Source organism: Muntiacus reevesi, chromosome 4 (assembly GCF_963930625.1).
Source record: "Muntiacus reevesi chromosome 4, mMunRee1.1, whole genome shotgun sequence".
NCBI classification, from domain to species: Eukaryota; Metazoa; Chordata; class Mammalia; order Artiodactyla; family Cervidae; genus Muntiacus; species Muntiacus reevesi.
Window position 1 is genome coordinate 120,149,792 of NC_089252.1, and position 24,360 is coordinate 120,174,151.

General features: G+C 41.2%; 1 protein-coding gene across 1 annotated transcript in view; it reads left to right on the plus strand.

The window, feature by feature from the left end:
• Window positions 1-217: 217 nt before the first annotated feature.
• Window positions 218-24,360, plus strand: part of TRHDE (thyrotropin releasing hormone degrading enzyme) — a 418,175-nt gene continuing 394,032 nt past the window's right edge. Inside the window, exons 1-2 of the mRNA XM_065934092.1 lie at window positions 218-1,247; window positions 13,375-13,648. Coding sequence (XP_065790164.1) covers window positions 349-1,247; window positions 13,375-13,648 — 1,173 coding nt within the window. The 5' untranslated portion in view covers window positions 218-348. The remainder of the gene's footprint in view (window positions 1,248-13,374; window positions 13,649-24,360) is intronic.

Below are 24,360 nucleotides of genomic sequence, written 5' to 3' on the forward strand. Positions count from 1 at the left end.
ACACAGGGGCGGGGGCCGCGTGCGCCCCGGAGCCCGGCGCCCGCCGAAGAAGTAGCGCGCGCTCTGGGGCGAGCAAGACGCTCTCCAAGTTGGGCGCGTCCCAGAGCCCGCTGGCCCGCGCCCCTGCAGCCTGTGTCCGGAGAGAGGCGGGGCTGATAGGGGGCGTCGTGGGCGCTGTCGCCTACGGCCAGAGCCCGTCTTAAGAGACGCCCGGCCGGCCTCCCCAAGGTCCCAGCTGGCGTCGCGCCCTCGGCCGGCGCGCGCTCTAATGCCGACGCTGCCGGTGGCCCGGGTGGCCCGCTCGCGGGGGGCGCCCGAGGGGGCGGGGGAGGAGGAGGAGGCGGTGTGATGGCCCTAGACGGCGAGCGGGGGAAACAAGAGGAGGAGAAGAAAAAGAAGAAGAAGAAAAAGAAGAGGAAGAAGAAGGAGCAGGGGGCTCAGAAGAGCGGCTCCCTCTTCGCGGCCGCGATGGGCGAGAACGACGCGGCGCTCCGGGCCGGCGGCAGGGGGCTCTCGGGCCCGTGGGCGGACTCCGCGGGGGTGCGGCCCCGCACCTCCGAGCGCCACATCACGGTGCACAAGCGGCTGGTGCTGGCCTTCGCCGTGTCCCTCGTGGCGCTGCTCGCGGTCACCATGCTCGCAGTGCTCCTCAGCCTGCGCTTCGACGAGTGTGGGGCGAGCGTGCCGTCCGGCGCCGACGGCGGCCCGGCCGGCTTCCCGGCGCGCGGCGGCAACGAGAGCCTGCCGGGCTCGGCCCGACGGAACCAGCACGCCGGCGGGGACTCCTCGCAGCCCGGGGCAGGCGCGGAGGCCACCCCTGAGACCCCGTCCGCCCAGCCGCCGTCTGCGGAGGAGCGCGAGCAGGGGCAGCCGTGGACGCAGCTGCGCCTGTCCGGCCACCTCAAGCCGCTGCACTACAATCTGATGCTCACCGCCTTCATGGAGAACTTCACCTTCTCCGGGGAGGTCAACGTGGAGATCGCGTGCCGGAACGCCACTCGCTACGTCGTGCTGCACGCCTCCCGCGTGGCGGTCGAGAAGGTGCAGGTGGCCGAGGACCGGGTGGCCGGCGCGGTCCCGGTGGCCGGCTTTTTCCTCTACCCGCAAACCCAGGTCCTGGTGGTGGTGCTGAATAGGACTCTGGACGCGCAGAGGAATTACAATCTGAAGATCATCTACAACGCCCTGATCGAGAACGAGCTCCTGGGCTTCTTCCGCAGCTCCTACGTGCTCCACGGGGAGAGAAGGTAGGGAGGGAGGCGGTGCCCCGCGCCGCCCCACCCAGCAGGGCTGCCCTAAACGCCGGGCAGCCCGCGACCAGGGCCCGGGGGAGCTTCGGATACACGGGAGGGCCAAGGATGGAGGGAAGGAAGTGAAGGTGGAGGAGGGCCGTCGCCCAGAACTCTCGGGGTCTTCCTGAGGCTTGGCTTCTTACTGCGGCCAACTCCACAAACTCGCTCACCAGTACCAAATGCCACTCCTCCAGGCTGGGACCCCCTGCCTCGTTAAAGTTGCTTCGAGGCAGAGCACACAGCTTTTTTTTTTTTTTTTTTAAAGAATGATGTGTATCTGAGCGGCCCCAGGCCAGGGTGACATAAAAAACCTGCCAATTTACCGTGGAGGGAAAATGGGTGAGCGCCAGAGGCCAGGGCCGCAGCCGGGTGAGGAGTCAGGACGCGGGAGGCAGAGCAAGGTCCTCCTCCCGCCCCACCACGCCCGCTTCTGGAAGGCGTAGCGCAGTGGACAGGCTTTGGCCTCAAGAAGTTTTGCAAAACGGGAAGTTGAGATTCTGGGCAGTAAGAGCCAGTCCCAGTGACAGAGTAAGGGGGTGGCGGCGGCTGCCTTGGCCAAAGCCAGCCAGGAATGTTCTTGCTGGTACTTCCCGCTCTCCTAACGCAGAGTGACGCCCGTTTGTTCCAGAGTTACTGCCTCTGGAAATGACTCCAGTGGTGAAAAGGGGAAAGCTAAGCGTCAGTCTCAAATGCCTTATTAGTCAGTGTCTTTGATGCTTCTTTTAGATTTGGACAGTATTCTGTTTCTTATTTTTTTGAGAAGCTGTGGGGTTTTTCACCACTTGTTTAGAGTCCAACAGAACTGGGTTCAGGTCTCAGCTTCTACTCCACTTGTGGTGAAGTCTTGCGGAAGTTGATCAATCTGTCACCAGGTCCTGGCAATGACTACTTCTAGTGCCTAATGAGCGTCCTGTATCAACTCAGTCTTACAGGAAGAAGCCCCACGAGCCGGGTGCTGTTAACATTCCCTGTTTTACCGATGGGGAAGAAGAAGCACCAAGAAGTGGAGTAACTTGTAATATAACGAGCCGACAAAGCAGGTTTTAGACTTAGGCACTTTGGCTCCAGAACCTCTACTTTTAGTTTTAACTTGGTGAAAATAATAATAGTAATATCCTCATGGAATTGTTGCAGATGTCCACGAATAAATGCATTAAAAAGCACTTAATCTTGTACTTGGCACATAGAGTGCCCACTCATGTTTTGAGTGTGCCATGGTAGCAAGCCCTCAAGCATGTTGTTGAATGCGTAAACAAGTGATTCTTGTTTTTTCCCTGGCCCCTTGCATTTAAAATAAATGAATAATTAAGTGGCTGTGGGGCCAGGGAATAACCCAAATGAACTTAAAAGTGAAATCAACAACCTTTGAAGTGGAGGCAGGTTGGAGATGAGTAATGGTGCCATTGGCAGAGACTCCCTTGTTCTCTAGAGATTCTCACGACAGCAGAAAACTTGGGCTCAGAGCAGTCCCGGGCTCTTGGGGTCAGCAGATGGGGCAGCTGGGACTTAACTCAGGTTTTCTGATCCCTGTGCTAGAGCTCATGCCGTCTGGAAACTCCCAGGAGAAGCTGATATAGGATAAGAGGCTGGGAAAATTTCCGTGTGTTATGAGAGAACACAAAAGTTTTAATATTTATAGAGTGCTGTGGTATAACTTCATCTAAATAAATTGCCAATGCTTTAGTGGCTAGGGACCCTGGTGGCTCAGATGGTAAAGAATCTGCCTACAATGCAGGAGACCCAGGTTCAGTTCCTGGGTTGGGAACATTCCCTGAAGAAGGGAATGGCAATCCACTCCAGTATTCTTGCTGGAGGATTCCATGGAGAGGAGCCTGGGGGGCTACAGTCCATGGGGTTGCAAACAGTCCAGCACGACTGAGTAACTAATACACTTAGTGGTTGTGTGCTAATTAAAACCTCCTATATGTGAATGTATAAATTATTCACATTCAAACTCCTAAGATCAGATGTAGATAATGTAAAACCTCTTCCATCACGTTCTCTGACATATTCTCAAGAATATAGATGAAAAGGGTTTTTTAAAAGATCCACAAGCATGTAAAATTTGGGGGAAAAGCGTAGAAGGCAAGTTTGCATGTTATGTCAAAATGCCAATAGTGGGAACTGCATATCATTACTGATAAATCATGCTGTGGTGAAATAAATACTTCCAGCAAATCCTATTTTTTCTGAGCTGTGCCAAAATATATTTGGTGGAACTGAGCTTGTTGTGGTCAGTGCTTTCAAATTAACAGGACTCTTAAAAAGACCAGATGTTCCTGCTTGACCTATAACTGATTTCTTGTACCCTAGTGCATATTTATATTCAAACTCTCAGCTTCATTTTCTCCGAAGATGTAAATAAGAGGGTTGGGAGTTTAGCCTAGTGCCTATGTAGCTAAACTCTGCATCCCATTAATTTTCCAGGATTTGGCGTTTTTGGAGATCTCAGGATGGTTTTATTAGTAAGCAGCCTCTTAGAGAAAGTACTTGTTCTTTTTTTTTTCCCTTCCAACATCAGAATGAATATGATAATTTCTTATATGTTTCTACTAGAGTTGATAAGGCAAAGGAAATCGAATCAAACATGTCACAGTTACGTCAAAATAACATATATTAAGCTTTTTGTTTGTTTGTTGTTACTATGGATACTTGGAGAATTTTTAAACACACCAATATCAGGAACTCAGCTAAACTTTTATTGGTGGTGATTCTGTCCCCCAAATGCAATGTTAATCGACATTTTAAAACATACTTTTCAAAAGGACTTAAATGCAAACTCTTAAGTTTTCATTTGTTTAGTGACTGAATGTTTTGGTCTTTTAGTTAGTCAGAATTTTTGCCAATTTAATTATCAGACAATTTCTGTAATGAAAGTATTTAATCTGGCAATAGGGAGTCACATTGAGCAATTTGAAAGATTTAAAAAGAGCAATACTACCATTCTGTCCACCTTACTTAGTCTATGTGGAAACAACTGGTTAATACTCAATCTGATTTTCTGGTTCACTCTTTAGAGGCCTAAGAGATATAATTTGGGCAGAGCAGGGAAACTAAATTTCACTATGTGCTATGTGCTATGTGCTTTGACCCTGAAGTTTCAACCCCCATGAGGTTTTGGAGGGGGCCTGCTTTTTGATCTGTAGGGACTTACCTCCCCTGGTTCCCATATTACAGTAGAGAAAGTTTAGAAGACAAGCTATTCACTTGAGGCAAATCTTTTACTTTCGGTTCAACATTTGGCTAAAGGGAAATTCACCACTTGTTGAATATTGCAAATAAATTCTCTTAAATTTGAAATATTTATACATATCAGTAAATGGTCTCCGTTAGGCAGAATACCTACTCACTTTTTCCTCAAGAAGGTGGGTAGCAGGCAAATACAGAAGGTGTGTATTCATGCCATAATACCCTGAGTAGAATATGCTTGCTTAGAATTAGGCAAAATCTTCATTTACCTGAAGTAATTGATGCTTTGGGGTAGCCAGATGGTGAGCATACCCGTGTTTAAGGTAAGGTACCTTAATTTAGATCCAGATGGTCGGATTTAAAGAGGAAGCTTACCCAAAGTAAATGACCATCTTATTCACTTTCAAAAGGGACACCCTTTTTCTTTGACAAACTTTGAGTCTGTGACAGTGACAGAAGACAGAATGAAAAGAGGAGGTCTTTTTCTTTCAAGGGTTATTCAGAGAGAAACCATGATCTCCAAGTAAAATGGGAGGATAAAATTGTGGTTTTCACAGAGAATTGCAAAAATCTCCTTTGCACAAATCTTGTGGAGAGCGTAGAGGATTCTATGGGTAGGCAATTGATCATTTGTTATATTAGTGTGGATGGTTTGATGCCTTGTACTTTTCCTGAAATGAACTAATTTCATTTCAGAAAACCATGGCATTTAATAAAAATAAGAAAACCACCATGTTTTTATGTTGAGAGCAGCCTTACTTCTCCCATTCACTCTGCACAGGAGCTATCTTTACATGAACAAATGCGAACATCTGGCTTTTTGCCCCTCTATAGAGGGCTCTGCACTGAAAAATCTAGGAGAACCATTTGTTTCTGTGAAAACTTTTTGTATGATTCCTTAATGTACTTATTTAGTTCATTGTTTTCCTGTCGAGGCACACACAACCATATGGCCAATCTGAGACCAGTGTTGGATTTTGCTTATGGTTCAAAATGCTATCATTAAACTAAATTAGAAAATATTGGGAAAAAAGTTTTGACCATTTAATACTCACGTATTCAGGGAGGAAAATTCATGTAATTGGTGTTTGTCTTGCTATGTTTTTTGGTCACCCTGGATAGTAATAAAGTATACCTTATTTATGAAAGAGTTAAATTAATTTTTCTGTGTATTTTTTCTTCAAAATAGCTCTAAAAAGGGCCTATCTGCCTGGATCTCTTTCAAGCAAAGATAGACCTATGACTGATTTCCCTATGTTGGCTTTGTGTAGCATGTTTATTTTCTCAAACCAATTTTTGCCACCATGTATGCGCACGGGCTTGAGACAACAGTTATAGGGCAGTGATTTAGGTTTGCTTGAGGATGATGATGGCATTTGAGTGATATAAGAACGGGACTCGCTTCTTTAAACATGAATTTAAAGAATGATATAAAAAGAGTGAAGAAGAAATAGTCTACCTTTAATATGTGTCTGACCATCTATAAGAAAGGGTGTCCACTGTAACCCCAGGCTCATCCTCCTATCCCACCAGCAATGATCATCACCTTGTCGTCCCTTTAATTCAAAATTACACCAGTGGCTGGATCCCTCCAGGTTTTCTCAAAGATCCATGCAATCCTGCTGTTTGCCACTAGAGAGTGGCTGCTCTCTCCAACAGAATTTTGCTACAGAGGATTTGAGAGAATCTTAAGATGCAAAACACTTCTTGCCCCTCCCGGTTCTTTGGACGGTCTGAAATAATTCACAAACAGGCCCAGCTGGATGGTGGTCCTGATGGGGCTGTAAGTGGGGAGTGAGACTGACAAGCCCTTGCTGAGTGGGGCTGAGCTGGGGTGAAGAGTCCCTGGTCCCCACTCCGCTCCCTGTCCCCAGGGGTGCCTTCTTGGTCTCTGGATAAGCCGCTGGCTGGCTCCGGGGTTTAAGGAGCTCTGGCAGTGGTTGCACAGAGACAGGGGTGAATTGAGTCCTCCCAGTGCAAACCTGTGCTGATTTGCAGGGTGAAGTCAGTTTAATTCTTTGGATATTTTCTCATGACTCACAACTCAAAAAGCACACAAACAAAAACCCTGAAACCAAAGGATGTAAAAAGAATGAAGTTTTAAAGTTATCCTTGTTGGTTACTTTTTATCCCTTTTAAGAAGAGGTTTGAGCACTACTAGTTGTGTTGCTGGATGGATAAGTGTGTGTGTGTGTGTGTGTGTGTGTGTGTGTGTGTGTGTTCAGGGACTCTGCAACCAGACTGCCTTCGTTTATGTCTTGACTCTACCACTTAATTAGCTTTATGACTTTGACCAGGTTTCTTATTGTTCTGAGTCTGGTATCCTTATCTGCAAAACGGGGATAATGATATCCTCTTTCGTGGGGTTATTGGGGAGGATATGAAATGAGTTAAGTAATAAAGCGCTTAAAACAGTGTCTGACAGTTGATAAGTATTTGTGGGTTTGAAATACAATTATGTTATTACATGGCTAGATATCTATTCTTCGAGCTGGTACAGGGTCATTTAGGTTCAACGTTGTTGCCTTAGGCTTCCCCTTACTCGCAAGGCAGTGCGGAAATGGTCACTTTGGACATTCCTTCCACTGCTGTTTGTTTTGCCCCCTAAGCAGAGTTCAAAAGACAGGGAGAGAAAATCAGCAGAGTCCTTCTGCAATGAAGAAGAGAAGAAAAAGGCTGCTAGAGAAACCCCACGCTTGGTCCAAACACTGCAATAGAGAGGGTCGAGGGAGCAGGAAGAGTGTGTGAAACAGAAGGAACTCGTAACTCTGATGCTTGCCCTGCTATCTCAGCAGTGAGTAAAGAAGAAAACAGTGACTGAAGGGTCAGGAGGGTGCCTGCCTTGTCTCTGGAAGCCAGTAGAGGAAAGAGAAAAACCTTGAGTGCCAGGAGAAAGGCACATCAGTCATTAGCTACTGCTCTGCAGACTGCATTTGGCTTCCACCAGAAGCACTGTTTTATGATACTCACATACTTTTTCTCTTTCCTGTATTAAACAAATGAATATCAGATACTAGTTTATTTATCCTTATGAAAACCTAATATTGTGACTCAGGAAAGTAATTTTAGTGAGTACATAATACTCTTCAACAATGGTGATCAAGTACTTGGTACTCATTTTTGAGAAGAGTATTTAGTGCACAAAAATGAAAACAATTATGAATATTATGCTCTGTTTTTATAACACGATTATTCACATATGCACCACTTCCTACATACATATTGCTGGTATTATTGCATTATGTTTTTAGTTTACTACAATGGTTATTTAAAAAAATAGACTACACAGTTGCTTATAGCACTGAATATTCAGCAGAAGCACTTTCCTTCTGAAATGGCAGAGCTTTAATGACTCATTGCAGTACATAAAAACACAGTCTAAACAACGACCCATTTTGCCTTAAAATGTTTTGTCATTGAGTAATAATTTGCATTTTGATCAACAGTCTTCACTTTAAATGGGACATGGTAACTTCCATGACCTTGTCACTGTTCAGTTACTAAAAGCAGTTGAAGAGTAACTAGATGATCCACTGGATCACTTTTTTCAATCTTGGGAGTTTTTGTTACTAATCTTAACCTATTGCAACAGTAGGCAAATTGCTGTTGTGACAGAAGCAGCTTCAAAGATTATCATTCATTGTGCTGTATGTGTGGTCTGTATAGAGGTGGCCTAAACGGAAGCCTTCCAAAAATGCCCTGCATTTGTGAGGTTCTCTTGGTTTTGGTGGGTTCCACAATGAAACATGAATCAATCTGAATATGAGCAGTGTTATGCAAATGTTTGTTTGCTTTGCATATATTAACTTTATGAAAAGGCAAACTGAAAATAATGGAACAGAAATTGTTTGTATCACATACTGTAATTTGTTGGCAATATCAGCCAACGTTAATGCATTATTTCAGCTGAATCTTATCTTAATGATTTGACACAAGTAGCTTGCCTAGTGAACTTCCGCAGAAATAAGAAGAAATCAATTCTCTATATCCTTCAGAGGCAACATAGAGCTTTAAGCTCTACTTCTTAGCACAACCAAAATGTCAAATAGACAAGTTGTTAAGAAATCAAGTAATTTATTTTAGATAGAAGAGAATTAAAATACATGTATATTATTCATTTTTCTAGTTATGCTAAAGTGATATTCTTGGAATAACACTTCCAGGATGTTACTTTTGGTGGTGAAATTTCTTTATGATAATAGCAAGATTCTTTAAAAGATAGAAATGTTTTTGTTTGAGAAAGCAGGAGAAAAATAGACAACAAAATTCTTTTCCCATTACCTTCTGCCTCCTGCAGTTTTATTTTTACTTCTTGCTGTATTTATGTATGTATTTTGTATCCTTACTGTATATTAAAGTGTTCTCTATTTTTAATTAATTTTTTGTATTTTTTTCCTACCTGGTATACTGCTACTACCTCAAACTCTGCCTCAAATTTGCTTAAAAACCAAACTCATTATTTTCTATTCCCAATCTCTTTGTCTAGAGGTCTTGGATGTTTTTAGTGACAGTAAGCAGAAAAGCGGTCTCACTTCCACCACTTGAAGGCAATCATCAAATACATGCAGTGAAGGTTATGTTTTTGAAACCCAACAGACACTGTTGCTTGTTGAGGGCACTGAGCCTGAAGCTGGCTCTCTTTGTTAGAAAGGAGATGATCCAGGAAGAGAGAGGTATCAGAGACAGATGGGCAATACTGAGAGTTGAGAAAACCAGACCCTGCAAGAGAGCAGATAGGACGTTAACTTAACATGTGAGTCAAAGCCTTTCTAAAAGCTTAGTTCTGTGCCACCTGTAGTCCACTTGCTCACGTCTCCATCCATCTCTGACCCTTAAAGTAGTGCCCAGGCTTCAAGACCTGTTCTTAACTTCCTCCTCCCTAAAGCCGTCTTTCAGTTCTTAAGACAGGTGGTTCTCAGCGAGGTCGGTTCTGCCTGCCAGCGCACATTTGCAGTATCTGGAGACTTTTGGGTTGTCACGTCTGGGGAGAGGCGTTGCTACTGGCCTCTAGCAGTAGACGTCTAGGATGCTGCTAAGCCCAAGATGGCCCTAAAAAGAGAATTATCCATCCTAAAATGTCACTAGTGTTGAGAATTCTAGCACTGAACCACCATTACTTACATTAAGAAAAAGAAAAGTCAGTAGTGCCAAGGCTGAGAAACCTTGCTTTAGAAGATGTAATTTCTTCATACGTTTGTCATGGCTTTTTGTGCAATACCTGTCTAGGCTTATGTTTTATTTATTTTATCAGAGTATAAACTCCTTGAGGGAAGGAACATATATATTTATCTTTATCTCCACAGCATTAAACACTCAAGAATGATGACCAAGAGAAGTAAATGTATATAGATCTTGTAGCAAAAAGCTATCTAGCAGTAATGTAATTTAGTATTTTAAAATCATCTCATCAAATTCAAGGACTATTTTATTTCTAATTTTTATTCAGTTATAGGTTCTCAACTTGAAAAAGACCCTAAGCATAGTCTAGTCCAATTCCTCTTCTTTTCCAAGGGGCTTGTTTTGATTTGCTAAATACTGAATTGAAATTCAATTGCAATCGTCCTCAGGTGCCAGACTGTGAAATTGGTATTTCCTCATTTAGACATTATCAAATATATGCTAGCCCTCAGTGCATGGATATATATACTGTGTGTAGGAATTCATTAAGAATATTAATTGCAGAAAAAGTCACTAGATGATCTTTATAGTTCTTTTCAACCCTGAGAATCAGCAATTTAAATTGCTGGCCTTACTAATGTATTTACTTAAAATGTGAGGCAAAAAGAGACTTGAGCATGACATGATTCCTCTGCATAAATATTTGGTTTATTAATTTCTCATTAGCCCAGAGGTATTCAGATATTCTACATATAATAAATTCCTACCCTAATAAATTCCTACCCTTTAATTACTCAATACCAAAGACACCTTTGATTTTTTTACCTAATGACCAGTACATTCTAAATACAACCTCTATGTTGAACTCTTATGGAAATTTCCCCTAGTATTGTTGGTAGTTTTTAATGTATTATATATATTTTTCTTTTCAGGTAGATTGCAAAGACCTTAAGGACAAAAATGATTCTATCTTGAAAAAAAATCCTGCCACATAGAGTGAAAATCTCACACATGACAGACAGTGTCTAATTGCTCAATGACAAGACTTGGGTTTCTCAGTACTTGGAAGTGAACATATTTCCTTGTATATTAAATTTCATAAGTATCTTTTAAATGGCCTCAGTAAAGAAATATGAAGCTCGGTGACCATTTTAGTTAATAAAAAAGTTAAGATTCAAGAACATTTTGTAAGACAAAAAAGCATGTGAAGAGAAAATTGTAAATGAGTACATCTTAACAAAAAGTTACTGATATTTCATTAAGCAAAAACTATATTGCTATCAGTAGAAAATAGGGAAAATATTGCCAAGATGCTGGCAGATATGGAAAGAAAAACCTTTATGACCAATTGTCAAAATAAAACCTTGTTTATAAATTATGGGTGAACATTAATTTTGTTGTTTTTGAAATACAATTACCTTTTTCTCAGACACAGAAAATGTGGATTCCAGACCCAGCTTTGCACTAATTGCCTGTGTAACTTTAGATAAATCACTTATTTATGGAACTACTGGAACTACTTTTTCATTTTAGGAATTTATGAAAGCTGGACAATTTGTGTCTAAGATTGCTTCCAACTTTAACTTTATATTTTTTCTAAAGATTTATAGTTAAAACTTCTTTCCTAAATATTATCTCATTTTATCATCTCAACAGTTTTGTAAGGGAGGCCTAGAAATATTTTCCTTCAACTAATGAAAAAATAAACTCAGGCAGTAAAGTGATTTACCCAAGCCTGGTATGTAGCAGCTCAGTAATGCTTCAAGATAATTCTCGAAACCCCTCTCTCAGAGGAAATATACAATTAATCTTTAAAATGTCTTATTTTCTCTGTTTGAAAACTAAGCTTTTAAAAAGTAGTCCTTCAATAATACATGTGTCATAATTTTTAAAAGTATAAACATTTACATTTTATGGTTTGATCCAGGGATAGCCAATAAGATTCAATACACATGTCAGCCTCTATTGATTGATATAGCTCCCTGAAGTGCTGTGTTGAGAATAATTTTGAGGACAAGTTTGGGCTCAGCGGGAAAGTGTGCCATGTGAGATTAAGCAAGAACTCTGTTGATGATGGGGAAGGCAGGGTGGGTGGCAGAATGACTGTGGGGATAAGAGCCTTCTAAAGAGATGGCTGTAGCACTCAGTAATGTTTTACCAAGGGTTTGATATTGACTTGCCTTAGCTACAGTTTTAACCAGTATTATTTAAAAAGTTTGGGGCTTCTCCAGTGGCTCAGTGGTAAAGAATCGGCCTTCAATGCAGGAGACCCAGATTCAATCTCGTCAGAAAGATCCCCTGGAGAAGGAAATGGAAAGTCACTCCAGAATTCTCCCGTGGGAAATCCTATGGACAGAGGAGCTTGGAGGGCTACAGTCCACGGGGTGGCAGAGAGTAGGACACAGCTGAGGGACCAACTGCACACACACATATAAAAAGTGTAATTAACTTAGGAATCTTTTCACAAATAATGGCCCTCTTTTTAAGTTAAAGGAGTGTCTGTCTTCAAGTACATAGTTTGGGTATTTTGATTTGAAAAAATGCAGAGGGTGTTTCTAGAGTTAAAATGAGCTGCAACTTTACAGCTTGATCTGAAAACCAGAGTGTATTCAATATAATATATATATGCACATATTGACATGCATATTTACTATACAGATATTTATTATATTAATTTATCTTATTATATTAACATGTAACAACGTATATAACAAATATATATTGTGAGTGGTAAAAACCACTGGCCTCTGGATTATTCTGTGTAAATGTATGTTATATCATTCTAAGAAAGGTCGAAGATGCTGTGAACCAGTGGCTGCCATTTATTACCTGCCTGCTGGGTGCTATTCATCTAGTCACACCTTTACATCCTCCTTTTCCATGCTACTAAGCTTTGCAATGCTTTTTAAGTTGGGCATGGTTATTTCTTTTTAAGCAATGAATAGCTGCACCTTACAGAAATTTAGTAATCATCCAAGATGATATGGTTAAGAGATGTTGTGGATTCAGAATGCAGGCCACGTTTTGTCAGGTTTCAAAGTCCTTTTCCTTAACAAAACCAGGTCACGTCTGGCTGAAGCTTGAGGACGTAGCTGTTTCTTAGTGATCATCTGTGTCTTACTTGTGTCTAATGACAACTTTTGGATTTGATTTCATTGTCTTTACTGGTTGAGTGTTTCAGAGAGGAGAGAGAGGCATACCACAAGGGAGAACAACTGTTTTCTAATATTTTCCAATATAACGACAAGTTGTTTTTCTGTAACGTGTCAGTTTTGCCCAATAAGCACATTATTAAGTATAAATCTGTTTAAATAATTCCATACTTTGCCCAATAAGCCAATAGGGAAGCCACAAGGCTTCCTGCAATGCGGGAGACTTGGGTTCAATTCACCTGCAATGCGGGAGACTTGGGTTCAATCCCTGGGTTGGGAAGATTCCTTGGAGAAGGGAAAGGCTACCCACTGCAGTATTTTGGCCTGGAGAATTCCATGGACTGTATAGTCCATGGTGTCGCAAAGAGTCGGACACGACTGAGCGACTTTCACTTTCACTGGGTTTAGAGAATTTACTTTAGTTGAGACAAAAAGTTTCCTGAAAATTTTTTGTTGTTGGGGAAATATGCAGGAAGTATGCTTTTGTACCATTCATGTACTTAAGTTTGGTTCAGGAAAAAAGTGTCTTGTAATTTGCAAATGTATTTTATTAACAGAAGTATATAAAGTGGTCATAACTTAAGTCATAAATGTTACTGAGAATGTCATTTTCTTTTTTCCAGATTCCTTGGTGTTACTCAGTTTTCACCTACACATGCCAGAAAGGCATTTCCTTGTTTTGACGAGCCAATCTACAAGGCTACTTTCAAAATCAGCATCAAGCATCAAGCAAGCTATTTATCTTTATCCAATATGCCAGTGGAAACTTCTGTGTTTGAGGAAGATGGATGGGTTACGGATCACTTTTCACAGACCCCTCTCATGTCCACATACTATTTAGCCTGGGCAATTTGCAACTTCACATACAGAGAAACTACCACCAAGAGTGGGGTTGTAGTAAGTATTTTAAGCTTAATGTTGTTTTTGGATAATATATGCTGATATCTCGATTAACAATAAATCATTTTTTTCTTCTTCCCATCTTATATAGCTGAATTCTTTTCTTAATTCTTGGAAGGAAAATTATCTTCTTGGTTTCAGAGTCAGAGAGGAACTTCTCTTCCTTACCCAGCCTTCTTATTAATTTAATCTCTTTCCCACCCCTGACATTCCTGTTCCTTTTGATCGCCTGATTATCTCAGCAACAGCTGTTGTCTGTTATGGGAAATTGCCTGTTTTTATTTATATGATAAAAACTTCTTTTTATTATAAAATATTTCACATATAAAGAAAATGTGGAGAATATTATAAGCTCCATATACCTACTAGCCAGCTCTATAGAATCTAAACATTTTACCACCTTTTTCCAGTATCATTTAATTTTTGAAAAAGTGAAACATGTTGGATAGAGTTGAAGCCCTCTGTGGACCCCTGCCTGATATTATTGCCTTGTCTCCTACCTCCTACCTGGCCCTGAATTTAACTTTTGTCATTTCTATGCCTATTATCACACAATTATTAGGTGTATTATTCATTATTAAGTATAAATCTGTTTAAATAATTCCATGCTTTAAAATTTCATAAAAGTGGTTTTATATTATACATAATCATTTCTTCAACTTATTTTTATTTGATTTCATTTTTTGCTTAAAATTATGTTTTTGTGGCTTATCTGAATAGAGTGGTTGAATGAATATATTAAAATTTCACTTCCTCCTATAGATGAACAATTTAATGTTGCCTGATTTTTCAGTGATTAACGACAATGCTCAGTGAACATTTTTGCACCTAAATTCTTTGCTGATGTGCTAGAATTTCTGTAATGTACGAAGCTTCTTTTAACCCATAGCACCCATGTGTATAGAAATATGTACTTAGAGAAGGGTGTTACATAGGAAGCCTAGAGAATTCACTCTGAGTCTTAAATTTATAACAAAAATCAGTTGGATTCTTTGTGATCATTACCATTTGTGGCACCATTATTTCAGGTGATTTTAGCATGCTCTTGTCTTGCATTAATCAGACTAAAGTGGGCCATGCTCACTTAACAACTTTCTCTTCATTTCAATGGCTTATGCAATAAATATGCATTTAAGTTTCATGTCAGCCCTAAAGCAAGGTATTATAATTCCATTTTTCCAAGCGAATAAATTTAGGTGACACCAGTGGTAAAGAACCTGCCTGCCAATACAGGAGACATCAGAGATGTGGGTTTGATCCCTGGGTCGGGAAGATCCCTTGGAGGAGGAAATGGCAACCCACTCCAGCATCCTTGCCTGGAGAATCCCATGGACAGAGGAGCCTGGTGGTGTATGGTCCAGGGGGTCGCAAAGGGTCGGGCATGATTGAAGAGACTTAGCACGCACAATTTAGGTTTAAAGAGGTGAAATAACTTTATCAGAGCAAAAGGTAAGTGAGTGGTGGGGCTGCAAGACCAACTTATGGTATGACCCTACATTTTGGGCTGTCAGCCCCCACGCCCCGCTCATGCTGTATTTACCATTTCACCTGTGTGTCTGTATGAGAGTTCAGGTAATGGTTCTTTCCATCCAACGGGCATTGTATTGGTGCTACTCAGACATAACAGAAAAAGTGAATAGAAATCGATTTTCTTATTCTGTAGGAAGTCCATAGCTTTATAACGCCTAAATTTTGAATAATAGGTTTGGATAAATAAATTTTTCTCGCTGTTAACTTTCAATTTAAATCACCACAGAACCTATTTAAAAAATTAAATTTGCTTGCATACAAAATTAATGCCATTATTAACTGTATATGGTGAGTTAATCTACATAATCATTAAAAATAATACCCCTAAATACTGACTGTAGAAGACTAGAAAAAAGACATTTTGCTCTTTTGGACTTATACTTATTTAATATGTTGAATTCCTCTGGTATTTCTTGATACCTCCTATGGATAGATATTTCAAGGCTATTCATGTTGGACTGTACAAAGAAAAGGAATACTAATATATTTCATTTCCTTTTACATCTTCAAAAGTTGATGAGAGTTGCTGTGGGTCTCTTAGGAGCATAGGGTACATTGGAAGTGTTTTTCTCCTAGTATGATTTCTTTATCCTAAAAGTATTCTCAGCTCTACACAATTATACTTGTTGCTAAGTGATCCATGTTTTAGAATCAGATACACCCAATTATTTAAATGTGACTTTTATTAGAGTTAAGAATTCAAGTAATTAGTAAGCATTAAAAAATTCCTACTTAATTATTTTTATGGAGAAAAGAGAAAGCATGCTACTAGAGAACGTTGGAAGGTCAACTGAAATAAAATTTTTGTTGCATAATCTAAAAACACTAGAAGTAGTAAAAAGGAAAGCAAACTTGCTGTTGGGAGCCCTTATTTATCAACTGTGGAACTAAAATGTAAAACCTGGTTCTCTTGTTTTGTCACCCCATGGAAATCCTGTCTATTTTCTTTTTATTGCCATTCCTCTTTATTACTGAGAACACATGGAATGACATTTCTGAACTCTTTAACAGCTAGGAGTGGAAGTTTAGCTTTAGAATCTTGGGTGTGGGATGGTCATATGAAATCCAGGTGATCATTTTGAATCAGAAACTGAAGCAGTTTCCTTTGAAATATGAGAGAGTAACTTGAGTAGCATCTTAATATACAGATGAATGGAAGCAGAGCGTCAAGTATTTGAAGCATCATTATTTGCTTATCAAGTTATGTGTATTTTGCAAGGCACTAATTAGTCGCTCAGTTGTGTCCGACTCTTTGCAACCCTGTGGACTGTGAGACTCCTTTATCCATGGAATTCTCCAGGTAAGAATAGTGGAGTGGGTTGCCATTCCGTTCTCCAGGGGATCTTCCTGACCCATGGATCAAACCTGGCTCTCCTGCATTGCAAGCAGATTCTTTATCACCTGAGCCACCAGGGAAGCCCTTGCAAAGCACTATCCTAAGTAATTAAGAAGATTAAGAAAGTCTAAGATCCTTCCAATACTGTGAGTGAAGAGCAACTTTAAAGTGGAATCCATACCTGTCGAATGTTAAGTTTCCTGCTGCTATTGTTAAGTCACTTCAGTCGTGTCCAACTCTGTGCAACCCCATCCCTGGGATTCTCCAGGCAAGAACACTGGAGTGGGTTGCCATTTCCTTCTCCTACGCATAAAAGTGAAAAGTGAAAGTGAAGTCGCTCAGTCATGTCCGACTTTTCGCGACTCCATGGACTGCAGCCTACCAGGCTCCTCCGTCCATGGGATTTTCCAGGCAAGAGTACTGGAGTGGGGTGCCATGTTAAGTTTATCCATCCCCAAAATGGCTTAGCATTTTTCTAGTTAGTTGGCAACATTTAGAAATTGGGAAATGGCACATAACATTATTTATATCTGGCTTCTCTTGAAAAATTGGGAAATCTTGTGACAGCAGGCTCACATTCTCACTTGGAAACATTTGTTCATTCATTTATTCCTTCAGCAAACTATCACAGAGTTTAGTGCCATAAAAACAAGCATTTTATTGCTTTCAGAGTTTCAGTGGGTCAGAAATTTAAAAGACCCAACAGAAACACTTTGTCTTTGCTCAGTGATGTCAAGGGGCTCAGCTGGAGAGACCTGATGGCTGACTTGACAGATTGAAGCCAGGATCATCTGGACCATCTTCACAAATTTGTCTGATGATTGTTCTGTTAGTCTTCTGGGATATCAAATAGGACATCTGACCACAGCATTTATGTGCGGCCTTTTCATATGGTCTGGGCTTGCTCACAGCATCGTGGCCTCAGGCTTGTTGGATTTCTTATATGGTTGTTCAGAGTTCTAAAGATGAGTATCTTAAAAGAACTATGTGAAAGTTGTGTGGCCACTGGTGACTTATCCTCTGGAGTCACACAGCACATTGGGTTTCCCTGGTGGTTCAGCTGGTAAAGAATCCATTTGCAATGTAGGAGACCCAGGTTCGATCCCTGGTTGGGGAAGATCCCTTGGAGAAGGAAATGGCAACTCCCTCCAATATTCTTGCCTAGAAAACCTCATAGTCAGAGGAGCCTGGAGGACTGCAGTCCATAGGTTTCAAAGAATTGGACACAACTGAGCATCTGAATATACATACATACATATATATATATTAAAATGCGATAGAAATTTTATATATATATATAAAACTTCTATCGCATTTTAATAATTGCAAGTGAGTCACTTAAGGATAGCCTGAGCATGTAATCCAGGGGTCATCACATTAAGAGTGTCTGAAGTCCCAGTAGTTTCTGAAGTCACATCCTTGGCTTCATCATGTGTTCCCGACAGTGACCTGCATTTTTTTTCCTAAGGGCATTTCTTATTTTAAGACTATTTTGCCAGAAAGTGTGTTAATTTCGAGCTCATCAAAGCCTGGCTCTTTTCTGTTTCGTCTGTTTTGCTTGGAAACTGGGTAGTTTGTTCTGAAGCTCATGTCTCCTGGTTTGTATTTTTCATATCCAGGGAGAATTAGCTTGAAAATGTATTTTAATAATTATTTTTTATTTTCCATGGTACTACATGCAACAGCGTTGCCAAACTTTCTTTCACTTAATAACAAAGGTTCTCTTTTGAAATTTCAGTTTCCAACACATTTGCCTTAATGTCTTTCAAGCTGCCACCACCAGCTTCCTCAAGGGCTATAAATCTTTGGCTAGAGGATTCCCTCAAGGGTCTTCCAGCTTTTGCCAGCAGTTTAGTCCCAAAGCCAGTGTCACATGCTTTAAGGCTTTTGTTGAGGCAGTGCCCCACTCCCAGGTACTAAGATAGTTTCCGGTTGGTATTGCTGAATGATAAGTCACTGTAAATCTTAGCAATAAAGCAGAATAACCAGTGCTTGTGCCTGTTGCATTCTGTGGGTCAGGAGTACGGACAGCATGGAGCAGGGTATGATTCATCTCTGTTCTTTGCTGTCTCAGCCGGGAAAGCTTCAATCCCGGGAGTGACCTGACAGCTGAGGGCCAGAGTCTTCGGAGGGCAGTCTGCAGTAACTTTCTGTGATTGTTGGTTGTTGCCGGGATCTCAGTTGGGGCCCTTATCTGGATCACCTATGAATGGTCTCCCTTTGAGGCCTGAGCTTCCTTGCAGCCTGGTATTTCAGACTTGTTACTGGTGACTCAAGCCTCCAAAGGTGAGTGTACCAAGAGATTTACACTGCCTGCTCTTTCCATTATAAATGGTTACGTAGATTGAGTTAGTCACCATCTTTTCTTTTTTTCTCTCTCTTCCTTGTAGCCAGGCAGAGGTTATGTTTTCTTTCCTGACCTAGTGTACGAGGTTAAACAGTGTCACTGCTGCTGCATTCTGTTACTTACAAACTTAGATTCTAGCAGTCGGGACATAGTCGCCATCTCTCAGTGGGAACAGCGTCAAAGAACTTGAAGGCTTGCTTGGAAACCACCACAGTTGTTCTAAGTGTTATAGAGATCATAAAGTCCTAAGCACAGGGCCTGACATGTGGTGCTGTCTCTGATGATGACAAATTGATGATATATTCTGAAGTCATAGAAAGGAGAAGGGATATGTAAGTTTGAGAGGTAGATGGAATCTAGATTGTAAAAGGGTTTATGCCTGTTTTAAAAATTATCATTCAGTTAACAGTAAGATCCACTGGAAATTTAAGACCTGGAAGCATGACATGTATAGTTTTTAAAATCTCCTTGAGAGAAGCATGCAAAATATGTGCACGTGAGGAGACTGGGAATAGGGGTCCATTTAGCTAAGAAAGTCTGGACTAGAGTAGTTATAATTTAAATGGATAAGATAGTGTAGTTATAAGAGGCATTTTAAAGAAAGAATTGGTAGGACTTTGTGAGGGATAAAATATAAGAAAAGTGAACATTGAGGAAGCAGCAGACTAAGAGTCAAGAATGACTTTAAGGTTTAGAGTAATAACAACTCTATAGTTTCTGTCCTCCAGATTCACTATGTATTCTGAACTGGTTCTCACAACCAATGAGAGCTTTAGTTTTCTTTTTTTTGGCCAGTCTGTTGCATGCACAGTCTACACTACCTGAGCAGTCTGTTCTTCCTGTTATAACTGGTTATGTAGAATTTTATTAGCCAGCTTTTTTTTTTAATTAGCAAGTGGTGGAAACTCAATCTGAGCTTAAGCAAAAAGGGAAATGTCTAAGAAAAAATGGAGTGTGTCAAAGAATTCTGGGTGAGGGGCAGACCTGAAACTGAGCACAGTGAGATATTTGGAAATGCTGCTTCAGATCCTTGTCAGTGCTCCTTCTGCTCTGATTTACTCTCTCTCTGAGGACAGGCTTCCTCTGTTCTTTGACGCACGTGGTAGAATTTTGCTTCTAGAAGTTCCCAAGTTTTTTGTATATTGCCATGCAGGCCCTAAGAGGGAAACTGCCGTTTACAAATTTCCAAACTCACAGGAAGTGTATTGGCTGTCCTTGTTTGAGTCATGAGATCGTCTCTGGACACTGTGTCTAGAGGATGCACATCACAGGAAAATGGCATCTTCTGTTTCACCTTGTGGATGGGAGTGTGAGTTGCAAAAAAAGAGGAATTACCGAAGAAGAGCTGCTGAGTGAAAAGCAACTGCAAGTGCCGCAAATATACTTTTCATTTTTTTTTCGTGTGTGGACTGATTAAAATAGGAAGGATACACAAAATTGACAGTGATGGCGTGTGTGTACACACACCTGTACCTAGGAAAGTATACTTACTCATACACGTGATGCACATTTCTGATGCTAGAGTTCTAGTGAGAGTTCTAGTATATACACTTAAGACATGTAATTATTCTCTGTTGTTTCCTACTGGAAATAAACTTTAGGTCTCATTTTAACAGAAGTGGAGGAGTATAGGTTAATGTACTCTAAGCACTTAAAAAATTCATATTAAAAAACCCATGTTATCACTCATCATCAGAGAAATGCAAATCAAAACCACAATGAGGTACCATTATACGCCAGTCAGGATGGCTGCTATCCAAAAGTCTACAAGCAATAAATGCTGGAGAGGGTGTGGAGAAAAGGGAACCCTCTTACACTGTTGGTGGGAATGCAAACTAGTACAGCCACTATGGAAAACAGTGTGGAGATTTCTTAAAAAACTGGAAATAGAACTGCCATATGACCCAGCAATACCACTTCTGGGCATACACACTGAAGAATCCAAATCTGAAAGAGACACGTGCACCCCAATGTTCATCGCAGCACTGTTTATAATAGCCAGGACATGGAAGCAACCCAGATGCCCATCAGCAGATGAATGGATAAGGAAGCTGTGGTACCTATACACCATGGAATATTACTCAGCCGTTAAAAAGAATTCATTTGAATCAGTTCTAATGAGATGGATGAAACTGGAGCCCATTATACAGAGTGAAGTAAGCCAGAAAGATAAAGAACATTACAGTATACTAACACATATATACGGAATTTAGATAGATGGTGGCGATAACCCTATATGCAAAACAGAAAAAGAGACACAGAAGTACAGAACAGACTTTTGAACTCTGTGGGAGAAGGGGAGGGTGGGATGTTTTGAAAGAACAGCATGTATATTATCTATGGTGAAACGGACCACCAGCCCAGGTGGGATACATGAGTCAGGTGCTCAGGCCTGGTGCACTGGGAGGACCCTGAGGAGTCGGGTGGGGAGGGAGGTGGGAGGGGGGATCGGGATGGGGAATACGTGTAACTATATGGCTGATTCATGTCAATGTATGTCAAAACCCACTGAAATGTTGTAAAGTGATTGGCCTCCAACTAATAAAATAATTTAAAAAAAAAAAAAATAAAAAATAAAAAATAAAAACTAGTACTTGGCCGAAAAAAAAAAAAAAAAAAAAAAAAAAAAACCCATGTTAATATTAAGAGTTCTTTTGTTTAGACTGCATTACAAATATAGTAATGGTCCACAGAGAAAGAAAAAGTAATGACAAAAGGGTTGGATTGCAATCTGTTCAGGAATATCAGTGGAGGCTTCTTGATTATCCCAAGAAGAAATAATCCTCTTTGTCTTAGAGTCCCCTTAGGAGACTTTGTACACTCATATTTCACAGTCATTATCCTCCTGTTTGTAGTCCTTTCTTGCTGGCCTCTTTGTTCCTCTAGACTGAATTCTTTGAAGTCAGGCACTGTATTGTTGGGGTCCTTTAATGGACTGGAACCTGGTGGTACGGAGTCGACAATAAGAAAGTAAAAGAGAGAAAGAGAGAGAGAGAGAAAAAAGACGCGAGGACCTAAGTTCTGATGGAGCAAAGGTGCTTTAATGATTTCTCTATGAGTATGTATAGGCTGTGGTATAAGAAACTTCTTCTGGGAATGATAGAGATCAGAAAACCAAACGTACAGCAACTGTTACCAAGGGAACAAGGGGTAATGTTAGCCACAAGGTCAGGAGACAATCCATATCTCAAGAAAGGGGAACGAGGCTAAGCAATTTTGTCCTAAAGAGAATGTTTACTAAAGGAGACCCAAGCCTGCCTCACACAATGACCCCAGTCCCCGGGAGCAGCGTGCTGTTCCGCTTGAAGAGGGACAAAGGCCTCATGAGAGACAGCACCTAGGAAGCCTCCCGTCAAACATCCCCTGACACTGTATCTTGCTCATCTTTATAAGATCAGCCATGCCTATTGCATATAAAAAATGGGAGATAGTGAAAATCCAGTGCACGCGAATCCCTTCAGAGAAGTCATGATGTCAGGAGTTTCCAAAACTTTTTGGTTAGGTTAATGGTGGTGGAGGTTTAGTCTCTAAGTCATGTCCAGCTCTTTTGACTCCATGGACTGTAGCCCACCAGGCTCCTCTGTCCATGGGATTCTCCAGGCAAGAATACTGGAGTGAGTTGCCATTTCCTTCTCCAGGGGATCTTCCAGCCCAGGAATAAAATAAAAATTTGGCATAAAAATTCATGAGAAGTAATTTTGACCAGTATTGACTGTAAGTAGCAAATGTTGCAGAACACATATCCTCACTTTTTAAGGACTTTGTTGAAAGGTGTGGTTCAGGAGAGTTGAATACTGAGGGTTTTACTGAAAATAGGGAACTGGATTCAATTCAGTCTCTAGGCTCTGGAGGATCAGGTACGGAGGAGGAGAAATGACCAGGGATTGTCTCTGTCATATACCAGGAATGGAACGACTCTGAGTGCTCATTGGCTGGTGATGGCTGGGCTTGTGGGCCTGGGCTGGCTGCCATGTGGGTGTCTGTCTTGGAATCTTGGGGCCCAGCTTAACCTCTGCTACTTGAGAGATATGCCTGAGCCAGGCTTGGGTCATCCAGTCAGGTCTGTATTCTTGTCAGCAGGCTATGTGGCCAGGTCAGGCGTTTGTTGGAGTCAAGGAGTTTGAGAAATTAAAAAGGGAAAAAATACAGTCGATGTACCTTCTTAAATTTTATTAGTTTGGTAGGAATAGAACCAAGGGCTTTTGTTAAGGAGTGAGTATAGAGTGAAGAAATGGAGGCAATGATTGTAGACTGTGTCCTTAAGAGTGCTAGTTAAGGGAAAGGAAAAGAAAATACATGTATGCAGAGCCTAGTGCAAGTGAGTTTTAGATATAGCAGTGCTAAATCTGTACAAGAGAAAAACAAAACTTTTCTTTTTAAAAAAATAATTTTATTTGTTTGTTTATTTTTGGCTGTGCTGGGTGTTGGTTGCTACCCAGGCTTTTCTCTGGTAGCGGTGCATGGGCTACTCATTGCAGGGGTTTCTCAGAGAGCGTGGGCTCCAGGGCGCACTGGCTTCAGGAGTTGCGAAACGTGGGCTCAGTAGTTGTGACTCCAGGCTCCACAGCACAGGCCCAATAGTTGCCTGTGGGCTTAGCTGCTCAATGTCTTGTTAGATCTTCCTGGATCAGGGATTGAATCTGTGTTGTGTCTCTTGGATTTGCAGGCAGATTCTTTACCACTGAGCCACCAGGGAAGCCCCTAAAAAGTTTTCTGACAGTTGTCACAGAGCTACCAGATGTTCAGTAGCTTGCTTTTGTAGGGGAAATATCCAATACTCCTTTGTACTGTTCTGTAAGTTTTCAGAGTCAAGGAATAGGAATAAAGAAAGCAGATGTGGGAGACTCCACCTGGGAGACTGCACAAGACTCATGCGGCCAGCCATCAAGAGGATTCGGCATTTAGTGACAGTGAAAACATTGTTGAAAGTATGGGCCGCAGTTTCCAGAGAGGTAGAGAAGCAAGGGAGCCTGATAGCTTACAGTGAACGGTGTCAGATTCGAGATTTCCGAAAACGAAGATTTAACTTTAGGATCAGGGACCAGGCTTGATCACTCAAGAGCTTTTGTGTAGCAGAGTTTTATTAAAGTTTAAAAAGGGACCGAGAATGCTTCTGACACAGACGTCAGAAGGGGAATGGAGAGCGTCCCGCTCGCTAGTCTAAGCAAGGGAGTTATATATACTTTTAAAATTCGTTATTACAATAACTCAAAAGAATGTCTCAAGGTGGTAAAGACCTTACTAGACCCACCCCCATAATTTACGTTTTAAGATGACAGGATGAGCCAGAAGGTTTTCAGGAAGGAGACACTGTCCTCAAGCAGGACACGTTGCTGTTCTATAATCCTTAGTACAGAGTTTAAACTGAGTTGTGTAATCATCAGTTCCAGGCTTAAAGAAAAAAAAAAAAAAGCATTTTATGTGACTAAGAGTAAGGAATGTAGAGAAAAAAAAAGTTTGTCCTCTCCTCCTCCTCGAGAACCCCAGACCCCTCTC